The sequence below is a fragment of the Chlorocebus sabaeus genome, chromosome X (genome assembly GCF_047675955.1).
Source record: "Chlorocebus sabaeus isolate Y175 chromosome X, mChlSab1.0.hap1, whole genome shotgun sequence".
In the NCBI taxonomy this organism is placed as follows: Eukaryota; Metazoa; Chordata; class Mammalia; order Primates; family Cercopithecidae; genus Chlorocebus; species Chlorocebus sabaeus.
The window spans coordinates 114,444,199-114,461,827 of NC_132933.1; the positions used below are offsets into that span (position 1 = coordinate 114,444,199).

Genomic DNA, 17,629 nt, shown 5'->3' on the forward strand with positions numbered 1-17,629 from the left:
ATACTAAATCACTCACTAGCCTTTACATAAATTTTAAAACCAGACAAAGAAGGTGATTAACACACCCAGTTCAGTCTAAGTATTCACTTAGAACAATGTTAAAATCATTACTATTGATAGGTTATGGAGCAATTTTACAATCATGGACAAAATTATTTTTTCTTGAACATGTAAGTTATTCTTGGTTAAAGAACGGGAAAATAGATTAATCATGGCCTTGGAAACGTTTCAGTGTTTCTAAAATTTACAATAAATCTCCTAGCTTTATCTTTAAAGGAAACAGGTCTGCTAACAACTGAAGACTTACAAATTGATGGAACGACTTTTGCACTATCAGACTTTCCAGGAGACTTTGCAAAACTCTTACTCCCACCAAGGTTTAACCAGGTTTTGGTACTCTTTATCATTTAAATGAGTTTCTGCATAAGAACAATACTGCAATTACTCTGTAATATTAGAAATTTTTCCTTTGATGTTAATAAAACATCTTTGTCATACAATAAAACGTTTAAACCATATATTTCTTCAACAGAATGAAGCCTTCCAAAAGATCTTTATACCAGCGAACAATTATTGTTAATGTATGTTTCATCTGTGGGAACCAAATGCAGTAAGAGTTTGCATTAATACAGAGCCTTTCTTCAAACTAGCTTTGTATGGAGAGTGTACTCACCCTTCCCATAAAGTGAATAAAAACCACCTTAAGCACATATCGGATCTGACCCTTATTTCAGTTCACGCTGAATAAAAGAGGAGAATTATCTGTTGTAAGGATCATCTCTCTGAGTCCTGCAAATTTACTATAATAGGATGACTTCCACTGCATGCAGTGGAAATTTTTTCTATGGCAAGTGTACTTGGTTGAATAGTGTTCTTCAAAATTCACGCCCACCCAGAACCTCAGAATGTGACCTTATGTGGAAATAGTCTTTCCAGATGTAATTAGTGAAGATGAGGTCATACTTGATAAAAGTGGGCCTAAATTTAATATGGCTGGTGTCCCTATAAGAAGAGGGGGATTTGTATAGAGAGACACAGACTCAGAGGTATAGTGATGGAAGCAGAGATTAGAGAGATGCACCCATAAGCCAAGGAATGCCTGGGGCTACTAGAAGCAGGAAGAGGCAAAAAATGATCCTCCCTGAGAGGCTTCCCAGGGAGTGTGGCCTGTCAACACCTTGATTTCAAACTTCTAGTCTCCCAAACCGTGAAAGAGTAAATTTTTATTGTTTTAAGCCGTGCGGTTTGTAGTAATTTGTTACGGCAGCCCTAAAAATCCAAGACAGCAAGATAAAAACACCTGGTGAAAGCATTTGGTGGTGTCTAGTTTTGTTTTGGCCGGATGCAGCAGATGATGCTGGTGTTCTATTCAGAGGTACCCGGGAGATCCCTTTTCATGGCTTCTGCTCCCTCCCCCAGTTTCAGTGTTTTTAACACCTAGTGCTTGCAGTTCGTCTTCAGGGGACAGCTCTCTGGCTACCAGGCTGCTTTTCCCATCAAAAGTGCCAGGGGATTTACCACTCCACCTCTTCTGCTGCCCTTGACCAATGCTGGGATAACTTTAGGGCATACCTTACACTCCAGAGCTCACCTGTGAGATCAGACTGAAGCTGCTTTCTGTGGGACTGTGCATGACATGGGACTAGGCTGACCAAATCACCTTGGTTTGCCCGGACTCTCAATTTTAGCACCCCAAACCCCATGTCCCCAGAAATCTCTTGATCTTGGGCAAATCGGGATGGTTGGTCACTGTAAATGGCATCCTTGCTTAGATTCTTCCCTTTCCCTGTCCTGCTCCCTCTAATCCCTTAGGGATCTCCCTTGGGAGTACTTCCTTAATGAATCATCTGTACACAAATCCCCACGGTGGTGTGCTTGTGGGGAACCTGGCCTAAGGTTGATATTTAGTAATGGTGCTGGAACATTTATTTCACCATGTGAAAGAATATATATAAATAAAAATATATACCATCTACGTTTGTGTAAGTACACTGTATGATGTTCCCACAACGACAAAGTCACCGAAGGACCCATTTCTCAGAACGTATCCCTGTTATGAAGCCATACATGACTGTATGGTGAAAATAAAATCTCCCTCCTACCTCTATCCTCAAGCCTCCCAGTTCCCCTCCTCAGAGGCAACAATTATTACCAGTTTCTTGTGTAACAAAAGGGTTACATTGGGCCTATGAAAGAAGTCATGTATTCCACACATGCTGTGAGAGATAGCAGCAAGGTAGGAGGTATGCAGGGGTCATTTTCATAGCCACGTGGGGCTCAAATTTTATAAGCCAAAAGGCCCCCAGAGTTGAGTTTTGAAATACTAAGCTGATGTAGATGCCATCACTGTGATCCTCACATTGGATTTACATTTTTCTACCAAATTGCAGTATTGGAAAAATGACAGTATCATTCCCATGGGTTGAGAATTCTATGCTGCCTGAATTTTATTGCTTTCTTCAGCCTTTGTGGTGGTAATGCACGATGCCAGTCATCATAATGGCCTACAGCAGGGTATTCAAAGGGATAACTCAGACATGCTTTTAACACTGACTCATAGAATAAAAGGCATCAGCCAAGACTATCTCTTATTGTAGAGATCGGAAATTGGACTCTCAAGAGGCCAGATAGCTATTTAATAGTAGGGCTAGTAACGTAACCTAAATTTTGTGGCCTCACCTGTGCTATACTTAAATGGAAGAAAGCTTTTTTGTCACTGGGTAATTGCATCTGAGGATGATTTAAGAGAGGGGTTAGTTTCAAGGCAAAAAGTTTCCCTACCTTTGGAGTAGCTGCCTGAAGGTGCATCCCGAATTTCGCTGCGCTCATCATGATGGAGTGCAGGATATTGTTCCCATCCCCTATCCAGCTGAGGGTAAGACCTTTCAGAGAGCTATAGTGTTCCTAAAAGGCAAGGGATGAAGGAGATGAAATCCAGGAGTAAATTCGCTTATGCGTAGCAATTACTAAGGTTAAAATAAATAGTCTTAATCTCAATATTAGTGCCTTGTTAGAAGGAATGAATTCCCAATTTGTTTGCATTACACAGAGCAATTCAATAAGATGAATGTACAATCACAAAAACATGGTAAAATGTCTTAATATCTTAAACCAAGGCATCATATGAACTTGTACAGAGACTAAGAGTTTCATACATTTCAAATCTGAATCTTAGTTGTATTCATTCATTGGATACAAATGAGCACCTTTGATGTCCAGACACTGAGACACTGTCCTTGGCCCTGGAGATATAACAATAAACAAAAGAGACAAAAATCACTGCTTTTATGGAGCTGAAATTCTTTGGTATGAGAAAGGGGAAATACAGAATACCTGGAACAGTGTAGCATGGTGTCTCAGAGCATGTTCCCCTTATATGAAGTTGACAAAGATGCTCAATAATACTGTTAGTTGGCCAGGTGCAGCGGCTCATGCCTGTAATCCCAGCACTTTGGGAGACCGAGGTGGGTGGATCACCAGAGGTCAGAAGTTCAAGACCAGCCTGGTCAATGTGGTGGAACCCCATGTCTACTAAAAATACAAAAATTAGCCAGACGTGGCACACACTTGTAATCCCAGCTACTACGGAGGCTGAGGCACGAGAATCACTTGAACCTGGGAGGTGGAGGTTGCAGTGAGCCAAGATCATGCCGCTGTACTCCAGTCTGGGTGACAGAGTGAGACTATGTCTCAAATAATAATAATACTGTCGGTTGTTTATGGCTATAGATATGTGTAAAGATACTAATATCGGGATAATAATACGTTTGTGGAAGGGAAGAAAATGAGATCAGGCAGAGTCACATGGTGGGCTTCAACTCTATCTGTAATGTTTTATTGAAAAACAGCAAAGAATTATAAAGTAACTACTCCATCACGTTAAAAATTGACAAAACTGTGTGAACACGTAAATGTTTGTTTTATTTTCTTGAAGTGTCTGTAGGTTTTATATATTATTTTATATATTTAAAAAGATTAAAAAACAGAAAGGCTAAGCAATTTGGAGATCACAGAACTACTAGTTAGCTAAGCTAGAATTTAATTCCAGATCCATCTGATTTCTATTCCATGCTCTTAACAAGCTGCTATTTATTCATTCAGCTCCTACTTTAAGTATCTCCTATATGAAGGCATTGCACGAGGTCCTGCAGGGGACATTATGATGAACAGGACAGCTCATTTTCCCTCAATAATTTATAATCTAGTAATGAATGATAAAGCCCTAGGGGGAAGCATTGAATTATCTGGTGTATATGTAAAGCCACAGCCCCAGAGAGTCACTTTGGTATCTGACATAATTATATCATCTTCTCTGCATGGATCTCATCCTCATGTCCAAAGTGTTTTATTTTGAGCTTAACCTCACATTTAAATGTGTGTAGTTTATTCAAATGTGGAAGAAGATGGGCCTATCCAGTTTATCTTGTCTCCTCAGTCATCCATAGACATAGACACCATGGCTGTTAGGATTTCCAGAGGCAATACCATGTAGATTGGCTGTGGCAAACCAAACAAGGGAAATCTTACAAAGTTATTCAAGTTCCTAATTTGGGAGGACTAGAATGGCTACATTTGAGCTCCAATTCTATAAATTCTGCATATTCTTAAACCTACTTTTAAACAACCAGTTTATTAAAATGATAGAAAGTAGCCCCTCTCCCAGAGTGACTTAGTAACTGACCGTTTTGAATATTCAAAGCACACTCCACCAGTCTTCACTCCCAAGCCACAGACTCTGATGTCTATAGAATCACATACAGCTTGTCCATGTTGTATGCTCCAGTGTTCTCTATTCATTCATTGTGTTAAATATGGCACCGAAATCAAAGGGATTGACAGAACAGAAGATGAGATACGGGCTAAAAGAGTTTGGGAATAGGGTTGAGTGCAGAAGGATCTTAGAGTCTGTTTTTAACAATGCCCTGTTTTCCCCAGAAAATGCACACATAAGCTATAATTCTTTGTCAAGCTGGTATTTGAAAATAAAACACCAATGCCATGATTTAAGTAAACGGTTTCACTTAGAGCAAGTCAGGAATTATTTGTTGATTTTTCTCTTTTGTAAGACAAATAAATAAACCAACCTGGAGCGTGAGGTAATCAGCCAGGATCTGGATAGGATGGTACAAATCTGACAGCCCATTGATAATTGGGATGGATGCTTCTTTAGCCAGGGTGTCCAAATCTGATTGTTTATACACTCGAGCCAATACTGCATCTGTCATGCTAGACAATACACTGTGGCAAACCAAGAAAAAGATAAACTAAGTTAATTATGCTTAATAATGCCTTATTTAATATAAGATAAGAAATAATAACAAGAAATACTAACAAATAGAATTTTTACTACGTGAAAAAACCTACCAACATTACAGGTTTAAAAGGTAATATTAAACACGTATTCATTACATAAGCCAGATGTTCTACCTTCCACGACTTATCCAGTGACCAGCGATTTTACATTTTTTATGGAGATAATTGTGGGCCCAGCAGACATAATGATGAATTATAATTGATAAATGGCCATTGGTTAAAAGGGGCAAGACCAAAAGCAAGATATACAGAGAAACATTAATGACCTGCCATATGGCTAATTTTCTTTTACATCATCCAACAGATAAAAGATACATTTTCACTGTGGAATTGCAAGTCCCAGTGTGGCAGCCATGGAAATGCACACACAGATCGCCCTACAGAAGAGAACTTGCTGTGAAGAGAGCCATTGGCTGACACTCTAGCTGCTACACCTTTGGATGCCCTGCAGCATTCCTGCTAAGGTCACCCTCCCTAGGCTGTTCCAAACTGATGACAGAACACGGTGGGGAGAATAGCGCTGGGCCATTCCTTCCTGACAGGGGACCCCTCTGATGGGCAGTCTGTGCTCTGGGGCTCCCCATCAGCCTGGCTGAGACTTTCTCAGAGCTGCACTACTGGATGAGGCTCTCCCTACCCACCCGTCCTTCCTTCCCACAGGGGTCAGACCTGCCTCCCTGTCTGAAGGCCCTCTTGGCCCATTCCTGCTTCCTCTGTCATTTTGTTTCTTGGTGTTTCCCTCAATAAATCTCTTGCAAGTCTAATTCCTTCTTAGAGTCTGCTTCTTAGTGGACCTGAACTGACACAGAAAGCAATAAACTCTGGTGCTTACAAAATTCAAGGACTGCTTGGCCCCAGGGATTAGAGGATCAAAGATTAAAAACTTTATTTCCATAACAATATTTTTCTAGACTTACAGATCAGATTTTTTCTAATTTTTAATGGATTTATCATGCCCATGGCTCCCAGATTTTCAAATTTCATGAACCAGCAAAATTTCCAAAAATATGTGGAGATCAACATAAGATTTGCAACTCTTTATTTACCAAATTAAGAGCATGAGAAAAGCAAATAAACAGATATAGTATGTTACTACCTTAATTTAATTTACAAAGGATATTTTTAACATCAAAAAGGTGTGAAACACAATTTCAAAGAATAATCCTTGAAATGAATCATTTGAGCTTTATGAAATTCACTATATAATTCTTATCCTTATTTTTCTTATTTTACCACTTCTGATGGAAGTTTCTCCACACCAGGGTCAGTGAGGATAGAGATTTGTAAACCACTGCTGTGAACTATCTAAGCATGCTGTATTTTATAGCATGAGGAGTGAATAAAAGATCCATTTTACAAAAAACAAAACAAAACAAAACAAAAAAACATGTGATATTGGTTAACTTTTGATGGTGGACTAAGACAAGGGGTTTTCAAATTTTGCTGCACAGGAAAGTCACTTGGAGAGTGTTTGTTTGTTTTTGAGATGGAGTCTCAGTCTGTCTCCCAGGCTGGAGTGCAGTGGCGCAATCTCAACTCACTGCAATCTCCTCCTCCCAGGTTCAATCGATTCTCCTACCTTAGCCTCCCAAGTAGCTAGGATTACAGGCTCGCCACCACACCCAGCTAATTTTTGTATTTTTAGTAGAGACAGGGTTTCGTCATGTTGGCCAAGCTGGTCTCAAACTCCTGACCTCAGGTGATCCGCCCGCCTCGGCCTTGCAAAGTGCTGGGATTACAGGCGTGAGCCACTGCACCCGGCCACTTGGAGAGTTTTTTAAACTCTTGATGCCCAGGCCATATTCTCTATCAATTAAGTCAGAAAAATCAAAATCTCTAGGAGTGGGACCTAGGGATCATTATTTTTTAAAATATTCCTACTATATTCTAACATGCTGCCAAAGCTGAGAACCAAAGCTAGCACCTTGCTCCTCAGAGTAGCAACATCAGCATCATCTGAGAGCATATTAGATCTTCAGAATTTCAGGTCCCACCCAGATTTACTGGAGCAGAATCTGCATTTTAACAAGGTTTCCAGGGGATTCATTTGCATATTAAAGTTTGAGACTCCTAAGAAAGAGGGAATTGAGATGGCCATATTTTTGAAAGCATCATCTATTATTTTCTTAAAATCCTAACCAGGCAATATATCAAGAGTAGACAAAGCTTCTGAGATGGCAGCCCACAAAAACAGAAGACTCTGTCTATAATATCCTTAGCAGGGAGGGAATTGAGGGAAAAGGGCAGCTAAACTCCTCTGAGCAAAGAATAATTCACCATCTTCTGTTAAGGCCCTTCTCATTAGAGAAGCGACTACCCTTCCTTATTCGATGCCCTAAGAAAATGGTTCCCAGACTTGGGTGTGTATGGGAACTAAGTGAAGAACTAATACTAATAGATTGCACAGAAATAGAGTAGGTCCTAGGCCTTTGTCCTCTTACTAAAACAGACATTCTGTTTTTCATACTATAAGAATGCAGGCTTCCATCATGGAAAAGTAACTTAAGTGGAGGTAGATATGTCAATAAGGTCTATAATTATAATCAACTATCAGTTCCCTATATCAGATGAATTCATTAATTTTATGATGCCTAAAACCCCAAGAAAGAGAGAGAGAGAAGCAGAGGGTGGGGGCAGAGGAGTGTTTAATCCTAGTGGTCATACTTCAGACTTCTTTAGACATGTAGTACTCCCTAAAGTGTGTACAGACAGGATAAAAAAAGGATAAGAAAAGTGTGGATTAACATTGCAGTTGACCTTCTGGAATCTCATAGCCAGAGAAGCAGATTTGACTTCTGTTATAGCTTCTCAAATCATTATAGGCAGCTAGGACCCTTGACTGCTAACTTGTTACGGTTTTTTCAAACTTTACAGTACGTTGTTGAATTTTAATAGATTTAGTGTGTGTCACATGCAGACATTATCTTAACCTCAAAGACGAAGAAATCAAGGCCTTTTAAAATCTTGAAGTAATTAGAGCAAGGTTAGGAAAGAGTGAGGAAGATGAGGCTGAAAGACAGAAATGCTAGCGGAGCAATTGGAGAAGTCAACGACCTGTACACATGAGTCTTTCAAGAAGATTGAAAAAAAGGCAGATGTGTTTTCCTCTTTAACAAGTCCCCATCCCCAAAACTCCTGAAGCAAAGCAGTCAAAAGATAAGCATTCATTTAATTTCTCTGTTTATAATGTCAAGCTGATATCCCTGGAACCTCTGTGGTGTAATTTCATGGGAGTGTGCCTGGTTGGTTTTATTCAGGTTGCAACACTTTTCTAGAACAGAGGTTCTTTACTTTGGCTGCACCTTAGTATCACCTATGGAGCTTTTAGAAAATCCTGACACCATATTCTGCTTTTTGGAAGGTTAAATCAGAAGCTATGATAGTGGGACCCATATCAACATTTTTAAAGCTCCCCAAGTTGCTCCAATATGAAAACTAGGCTGAGAACCATTGTCCCAGAAAACAGAGAGTGAGAGAGGAGGTGGGAGGAAAGTGGGCTACCGTGCTGCTGGGTGACACAGTGCATCAATGTAGAGGAAGAAACTCTTAGTAATTGCTGAAATCTCATACAATAAGAAAAATAAGGGATAACGATATGATAAGCTATACTGGAAAGAACAATATTTTTACACACTTATAAAAGAAGTATTTTCTTTAAGCTCAGTCACTACCAAGAGAATTCCCAAAGCAGCAGCAATAGCTGTACTCTTTCCCCACTTGACACTTGTAAACATCCCTAGTGACCAGATTTTTGTCTCTAATATTGTTCTATTTAAAAAAAGAACCAGAAACCACTAGAGGATAGTCAATTTCATGTTATTGGGCAGAATAAAATCAGAATAGGTCTGTAACATTTTGTTGTTGCCAGGAAACAAGAGTGATTTGTTTTCTAAATGGCAGGGACACTGCTGAAAGGAAAAATAGTCAACTTAAAGGAGCTCCCATTTTTCAAGTTGTGATCATTTGTAGTAACAAAGATCATGAAATGAAATAAATTATGCTTCTAAAGGGACGTGATGCACATAAGAAAAAAGTTAATGTAAATAAAATGTACAAAATTATGATAGTAATATCAAAGAAGAGTGAATATTATGTACATTTAAATTTATTTACTTAAGTAGGAAAGTGTTTATACATAGCTATAACTATAGATAGATATTTGTGGGGTTTTGTTAAGTATATTTCTGTTCATATAGTATAGATATGTATTGTTTTTATCTGCATAAGCCACAAATAACTAACATAATTTGTAAGCCAAATTATTGTAAGAAATAGTAGAAACTGTATCATGAATAAACAGGCCTCAGTGGCATTTGTGGTGTTATATATAAGTGAACTAGAGAAGGAGTCCAGCGGTTAGCTAGCACCAGTCACATATGCAATTTCCAACAAGGAAAACAATAACAGCCATTTACTCCAAAATACCAACTTAGTTAAATGTCCATAAAAATAAGTCAATATTTTTTTTCCAGATGGAATCTCGCTCTGTCACCCAGGCTGGAGTGCAGTGGCGCTCTCTCAGCTCACTGCAACCTCCGCCTCCCAGGTTCAAGCAATTCTCCGGCCTCAGTCTACCGAGTAGCTTGGATTACAGGCATGCGACACCATGCCCGGCTACTTTTTGTATTATTAGTAGAGACGGGGTTTCACCACGTTGGCCTGGCTGATCTCAAACTCCTGACCTCAGGTGATCGCCCACCTCAGCCTCTCAAAATGTTGGGATTATAGGCATGAGTCACCGCACTTGGCTAAGAAGTCTAAATTTTAAGATTCACTTTTCTGTTTCTCTGGAACTGAAATCTTTTGATGATTTTTTAACTAATTAATTACAACACAATGCCAATAAGAAAGGTCAATGTTTTTAAATATTGAAACCAGGCCAGGTTAATATATTATTAAATATTGCAATGAGTCATGTGATGCCAGAGATTAAAAACAAACAAATAAAACTTAAATCTTCTAAATTTCTTTAAAAATCAGAATCCACGGCAGGGCACAGTGGCTCACGCCTGTAATCTCAGCACTTTGGGAGGCCGAGGCAGGCGGATCAACTGAGGCCAGGAGTTCGAGACCAGCCTGGCTAACATAGTGAAACTCCATTTCTGCTAAAAATACACAACACACACACACACACACACACACACACACACACACAAATTAGCCAGGCATGGTGGCACATGCCTATAATCCCAGCTACTCGGAAGGTTGAGGCAGGAGAATCACTTGAACCTGGGAGGCAGAGGTTGCATTGCACTCCAGGGGACAATGACAGAGTGTAATTTTGATCATGGCCATTTCAAAAGCATTTGAACTGGAATTAGTTGGCCAGCTTGGGCCACCATATCTTGCATGTCTAAGTCAGGGAGACTTGGCTTTCAAGGGGACAGCACTCAGCCCCAGGAGGAGCCTGCAATTCGTCCTTGTCTCACAGTTTGTGCCATCCATGGGGATAAAGGACAGCAAGGAACGAAACAGAACCTGCTGTCTAAATGGGGAAACCTGCACGCTGGGGTGCTTTCGTGTCTGCCCTTCCTCCTGTGGATGGAACTGTGACCTTGTTGTGTGCAGAGAGAGCTGTGAGTCTGTGCACCATGACACCTGGCTGCCCAAGAAGCGTTCTATGTGTAAATGCTGGCATGGCCAACCCCACGGCTTTCCTGAGGCATTTCTACCTGGTTGTGATGGCCTTGTGATGGATGAGCACCTCATGGCTCCCAGGACTCTGGAATACTACCATCTACATGTACCACTTTTATGCCAGCTGGCATGTGCCGTTCCATACAAAGTTACTATTAACTGACATTTACCTATTTCCAGAAATAACAATTTTAGATATCATGCAATTTCATGACCAGTAAAGTCTGCTTCTCCAATGTCCTAACTGAAAGAAGATTATTTGTTAGTTGCCTTAAAATAATGAATACAATTTTGGGAGGCCAAGGCAGGCAGATCACAAGGTCAGGAGTTCGAGACCAGCCTGGCCAACATAGTGAAACCCCCGTCTCTACTAAAAATACAAAAATTGGCTGATTGTAGTAGCATGCGACTGTAGTCTCAGTTACTTAGGAGGCGGAGGCAGGAGAATCGCTTGAGCCAGGGAGGCAGAGGTTGCAGTGAGCCAAGACCACGCCATTGCACTCTAGCCTGGGTGACAGAGTGAGACTCCATCTCAAAAAAAAAAAAAAAAAAACATTTCCATAATGGTCCCTAACACTTCCTCACTTCCTTAACATACCAATTACTTCTTACCTCTGCCCTGCCCTCCCCTCAGAAACTACTTTCCTTTTTCAAAAGAAAGTCAGCCGTATGTACATTGTGCCCAAGTCCTGTGTTTCTTGATACATGTAACTCTACCAAGGTCTTATTAAGATGGTCTTTTAAACAATTGAATTATATCTTCAGATTATTAAAGGCTAATCCTAATGTGAAACTGAGGATAAAGTTTTGAGTAGAGTTGATCAAAATCAATTAAAATGGTCTCTTTAAAATGAAAGAAAGCCTCTTTAAAGGGAGGCGATGGGGGGAAGGATCGGAAAGCGCTGGGGTAATAGAAATCTGTCTGCATGTGTGCCAGCGAGATGGGGTAAAAAAGAGGAAGCAAATGGGAAAGATGGACAGGAAAAGAGAAAATGAATTACTTGATTGATGATTAGGTGGACATAGAGAAGCAAGTAAAAAGACTAATTGAAGGGCAAGTTTCCATCATCTACAGAAAGTTATACAAGACAGACTCTCCTTTTTGCTAACAGCATTATAAAAAGAATGAAATCTCCTTGGAAAAAAATTATACCTAAATTTCCCCAACAAGATTGCTTAGTAAACTATGTTTTCTCCAAGCTATGCAATTATTTTAACTGTTATGAAAGAAAAGAAAATGTTCACAATATATTTAGTTGTAAACCAGGCAATAAAATTATATATTGTAAAGCCTAATTAAAAATACATTGTGTATATGTGTATGCACAGTAAAAATGGGAAATATATTGACAAAAAGTGTCAGGTGGTAGACAAAATAATGGTCCCCAAAGATGTCGATATCCTAAACCACAGAATCAATGAACATATTGCTTTACTTGACAAAAGGAATTTTGCAGATTCATATTCATAAGTTAATGATCTTGAGATGGGGAGATTACCCTGGGTGGGCCCAATATAACACTAGAGAATAAGAGAGAGGCAGGAGGTTACAAATGAGAGGAGAAGCTATGAAGACACTGGGTTTGAAGATGGAGAAAGGGGGCCTCAAGCCCAAGGATATAGGCAGCCCTTGAAAGCTGGAATGGACAAGGAATTGGATTCTCCTCTGGAGCCTCCAGAAGGAACACAGCCCTGTATACTCATGTTAGACTTCTGCCCTCCAGACCTGTAAGATAATATATTTGTATTGTTTTAAGCCACTAAGTGTGTGGTAATTTGTTAAAGCAGCAATGGGAAACCAATGTAGATTCCATGACAAAAAGCAAAAACTATGTGATAAAAAGATATTGTCTAGTGGCCAGCAGCTTGAGTTTAAGTCACCTTGAATTTAGCAATCAGTTCCCATTAACCAACCAAAATTAAGTGACTTGCCAGTAATCCACCTAACCTGTAAACCTGACTTCCTGAGGCGATATGTTCGTTCTTTCCAGTCTGGAAAAATGACATAAACCCTGAGAAAGTATAAAGAGTCTCTTGTAGAATTCCCAACAACCCAGCAATGCACAGAAGTTTAAATTCCAGGACCATACAAAAGTAAAAATAAAAGGAGATTTAAGAATAAAGAACAAAATTAAATCTATGATATTGATAGCTTTGTGCCCAGTTACGTCGTCAAAAAAATAATTGGCTCTGTAATCAGTGTGGTATTTTACGTGTACTTTTTCCTTTGTAAGATGTTTACTGCAGTGAAATCTGAAATGTTAGGCTTGTGATTAAGTTAAATGTTTAAAAGCATTTCACTAAGTTTGCAATCAATGTGTAAATGGTTGAGGAGATTTGTTTTGTTCACTTAATATACATTTGATTTATTGGTTGTATAAGTAGTATGTGAATATTTAAAGCAACGAAAACTTGAACAGGCATCAGAATTACCAGGACGACTTGGTAAAACACAGCCAGCTGCTTCTGATTCAGGAGGTCTGGGTTGAGGCCCGAGAATTTGCATTTCTGAAAAGCTCCCAAAAGCTATTTATGCTGTTGACTTGGTGGCCATGCTTTGAGGAACGCTTATTATTTTAGGTTTTAAAAATGCTAAATGTTTGACAAATTCATAAGGTTATGAAACTGGACTGTAAACAAAGGACAAAGGGTGTGGAATATCCCTGTAGGCACAAAAAGCCCATTGGACATTAAAGAACCTGTGGGCAAAAGGGAGCATGACAAAGCCTGGCAGAAAATGCCACTTTAGTCCTCTTTCAGCCTCAGGAGCTTCAAGTAAGGTGGAATCCAGTGATATGGGGGTTGAGACGGAGCAGCTTCTAGGTTACTTTCACATTGGACTCAGTTGGGGGAACAAAGATATTAAAGACACTTAACTGGACAATTAGTTCATACTATTTTGTGAATGACATTGATATCTACTTCATGCTTAAAATTGCTAGAAATCACCATTTTAATTCTTCCAGGCTACTAAAGATCTTTAAAAAATAAAAACAAACCTTTTTCACTGGAAACAATGACAACCCTGTAACTAGAGCTGGACTACAAGCACATTAATAGTAATCTGGGATTTATAGAGCTCTCCATCAATCTAAAACCCCAGCTTTAAATATTGTAAGAGTTTTATTATACGTGTTACAAATGAAAAGTAGGTAAGTTTAAAAAATACTCTCTGGTCCTGTAATGACTTTTCATTTTGGCGTCTTTTCATTTCTATTAATACATACAGTTCTGCTTGCCTTCCAGTACATTCTTACAGCTCTGCAGACGATCTTTGGCATTGGCCAACAATGGTAGCAAAAAAGCTTTTGCAAAATCCAAATTACTCAAATTTAAAGTTTCCCACATATACCAGTTTGCCCTGGAAGTTTAATGGCCAATATTAGAATTTTTCAAAAATAATTAACAAGTTAAAATATGTATTCAACTTATTTTGTCTAAATATTTAAAATGTCTAGTTTCATTCATCATCTCTTTTCCTACTGTTTAGAAAAAGGAAAGGCACGGCATGAAACTTTAAATGGAAAGATGGTTTGAGAGATAAAATGTTAACATCCATTATTTCTGGATGATGGTGGTATCAGTGGCTCTTTTTTTTTTTTTTAATCTTCCTTAGTATATTCTATCAAAAGGAATATTATTTTAATAATCAGACAAAATACCATTCAAGAAAGGAAATTTCTCCCAAGCATGACTTTGAAAGTAATTGAAAATACCCCAAGTCTTCTTAGAGCAATGGCTAATTCTTGGTCTTGATAAAGAAATGTACAAGATGAGCCTGCAACATCTTGTCACACCGCAAAGCAAGGGAGTTATCGAAGACTGATGGAGTTAGGTCAAAATGACCCAACTTGAACAAAGATGACATTGACCAAATATGGGACAATTTGATAATTAATAAGAATAATAATTATAATACATTGAAACGTTCAAATGTATGAGCATCCAATGAGTTTATAAAGATACTAATAAAATGGAAGAACAATGAGAAGAATCATAGCAAGACCAATTCTAACTCAATTTCAAAGAGAATTCTCAGATTGTATAAACTTTTGGTGAGAACAGTCAGACTACATAGATATCAGACAAAATAGCTGAGTATGTAAAGAGTGCCTTAGTACTGGGTACTTTTATGCAGGGCTCAATGACCATTTTGAGAGAGTGACGGTCACTCTCTCCATGAAAACGATGGTCGCTATAAATAAATCCTTTCCAACCCTTAGTTTCTGTTGTTGTTTGGTGTTTTGTTTTTTTTTTTTTTTTTTTTGGTATAAGATTGAAACTTATTTAGGAATTAATGAAAACACCCTGAAGGCTGAAACAAAACAAAGCAAAATGAAACAAAAAAAGACAATAAACAAAGCCCCTCATGACCCCAGGAAAAGCTGGTGCAGAGTTAGTGTGGTTGGGTGAACAAATACTAAAAAATAAAAAACAAGTAGTGTGCTGGGTCAGATCAAACATGGATGTTGATGAGCAAACATGGATGTTGATGAGATGGACAATCATACAGCAATCCTGGTGCTCTGAGGAGTTGAGTTGTTCCTAAAGTATTGGAACATGGTGAAAGCGTCTCAAAAGCCAAAGGCAAACAGGTTGTATTCTCATAGGGTCCTGTTATTCATTTCCTCTTTTGTCTCCATTCTGCCTTGTTCGAATCAGACTGCATGCCCTCCAAACTCCAGTTTCTTTCACTGACAACTCTTACCAGTTGAACAGCTGACTGGGAGATAGAGGAAGGACGTTTTGGTTGTGCATGTTACATCCTTGAGAACACCGTAATCACTTAAAAATGGATGTTTCTGATTTTATTTTTTGTCAAATTCGGCCAAGTCCCAAAAGGAGACTTAAGCAGACTTAATCTCTATCCCCAGTGTAAATTCATTATGAGATGAACTCTCTGAGTCTCCCTCTAGGAAACAGAATATTCTAGCCCTTTGGCATCTCTACCCAGATAATGATTTTAGTTATATCAACATAAGAATGATGAGGAAATAAGATGGATAATACCCTCAGCAAACCTAGATGGGTTCTTGTCAAATGGGCTGGTGTTGGAAGAAGCCAGAGATGTTGAATAAAATTGCCATATTCAATTTATTAATGAAGGATCTATAATGGCCAGGATGTTTTGATTTAAATGTTAGATCCCAAGTTTGAAGACCTCAGAGAAAAATGAACGGGGTATAATGACATTTAGAATAACTTCTTCAAAATGTGCTCATGGAAGTTCAGTGGGTCAGTGTAAGCTGTGTAGGAAAACCACAGATATAGCCAAAATTGAGTCAGTGCTTGTCTTGAGATTGGGTTAGATCTTAACTTGATTCAACCAACATTGCTTGAGTTTCTTCTGTGTGCCTGTCCTTTACAAGCATGATCTCATTTACCCTCATATAATGCATTAAGATAAGTATAAGTATCTCCATTTTGCAACTGAGGAACCTGAGACTCAGAAGCATCTGGCCCAAACCATAAGGGCTAGTGTGTGGTAGAGCTGTGAATTGAACCAAAACGTGCCTCTGCTTTGAAGGCCCTGTCCTTGATGCTCCGGCACACTGCCTCTAAGAGAATATATCATTGTTCATGCTGTGAGAGACTGGTTTTGTCATCATTCTTCCCAAGAATACAGAATTTTCATACCTGTTGGGTTCTTGGTGTTCTCTGTAAAGGTTCATGGAAGTATCATATTTCCCATTAAGTACCAATTTATTACTACCTCATGAGGTATATATTTCCCATTAGGTACCAATATTTTAGAACATTTTACCAAAAATCGTAAAACATTTAACCTTTTTAGTCTGGATATAATTGGTATAAATACATAAATAACAGTATTCTAGCTTTATTTATTTATTTATTTATTTTTTAGAAACATTCCTTTTAATATGACAATGATTCACTCCTCTTGAGGATTGGGCCTCATCCACAAATCCCTCTATAACTTTCATTGTTTGAGAATAGCAATGATTGGAAACCCCTTTTATGGTGTCATAGGGGACATGTGGATATGTAGTTGTAGTGGGTTGAATGGTGTTTCCCCAAAATCCATGTCTACCTAGAAACTCAGAATGTGAGCTTCATCGGAAGTAGAATATTTGCAGATGTAATTAGTTAAGATGAAGTCATATGGAGTAGGGTAGGTCCTAAATTCAATGACAGACATTCTTATAAGAAGAGGAGAGGATACACAGAAAAGCCCAGGCAAAGATGGAGGCAGAGTTTGGGGTGATGCCAAGGAATGCCAAGGGTGACTGAGAGGCACCAGAAAAGGAATTGTGGTCCTGTTGAAACATTGATTTTGGACTTCTAGCCTCCAGAACTATGGGAAAATAAATTTCTGTTGTTCTAAGCCACCAGGTTTGTAGTAATTTGTTGTGGTGGCCCTAGGAAACTAATACAGTGGTGTACATTCGTTTTCTTTTCTACTGGTTTTACATTAGCTAAACACACTTTAGCAATCACTACCATACGTAAATTACATCTATAGGGAAAGAAATTGGAGTAGAACAATGTTACATTATTTGGCTTTATATGGAGCCTTTCATACACGTGGTTCCTGAAGCTGCACTGCTAAGTACAATATTAGAAGGCAAACGACTGTGAAGCTATTATGTTTTCAGTAGTACACTCAGAGCATTAGGCATGAAAAGCTGTCATTACAGAAGAAACAGAAAGCCTTGAA

General features: G+C 38.8%; 1 protein-coding gene across 1 annotated transcript in view; it reads right to left on the reverse strand.

Annotated features, from left to right (window-relative positions):
* Positions 1-17,629, reverse strand: part of OTC (ornithine transcarbamylase) — a 69,363-nt gene that overhangs the window by 15,641 nt on the left and 36,093 nt on the right. The window contains exons 5-6 of the mRNA XM_007991398.3: positions 5,085-5,238; positions 2,782-2,904 (exon numbers count right to left, since the gene is read on the reverse strand). Coding sequence (XP_007989589.1) covers positions 2,782-2,904; positions 5,085-5,238 — 277 coding nt within the window. The remainder of the gene's footprint in view (positions 1-2,781; positions 2,905-5,084; positions 5,239-17,629) is intronic.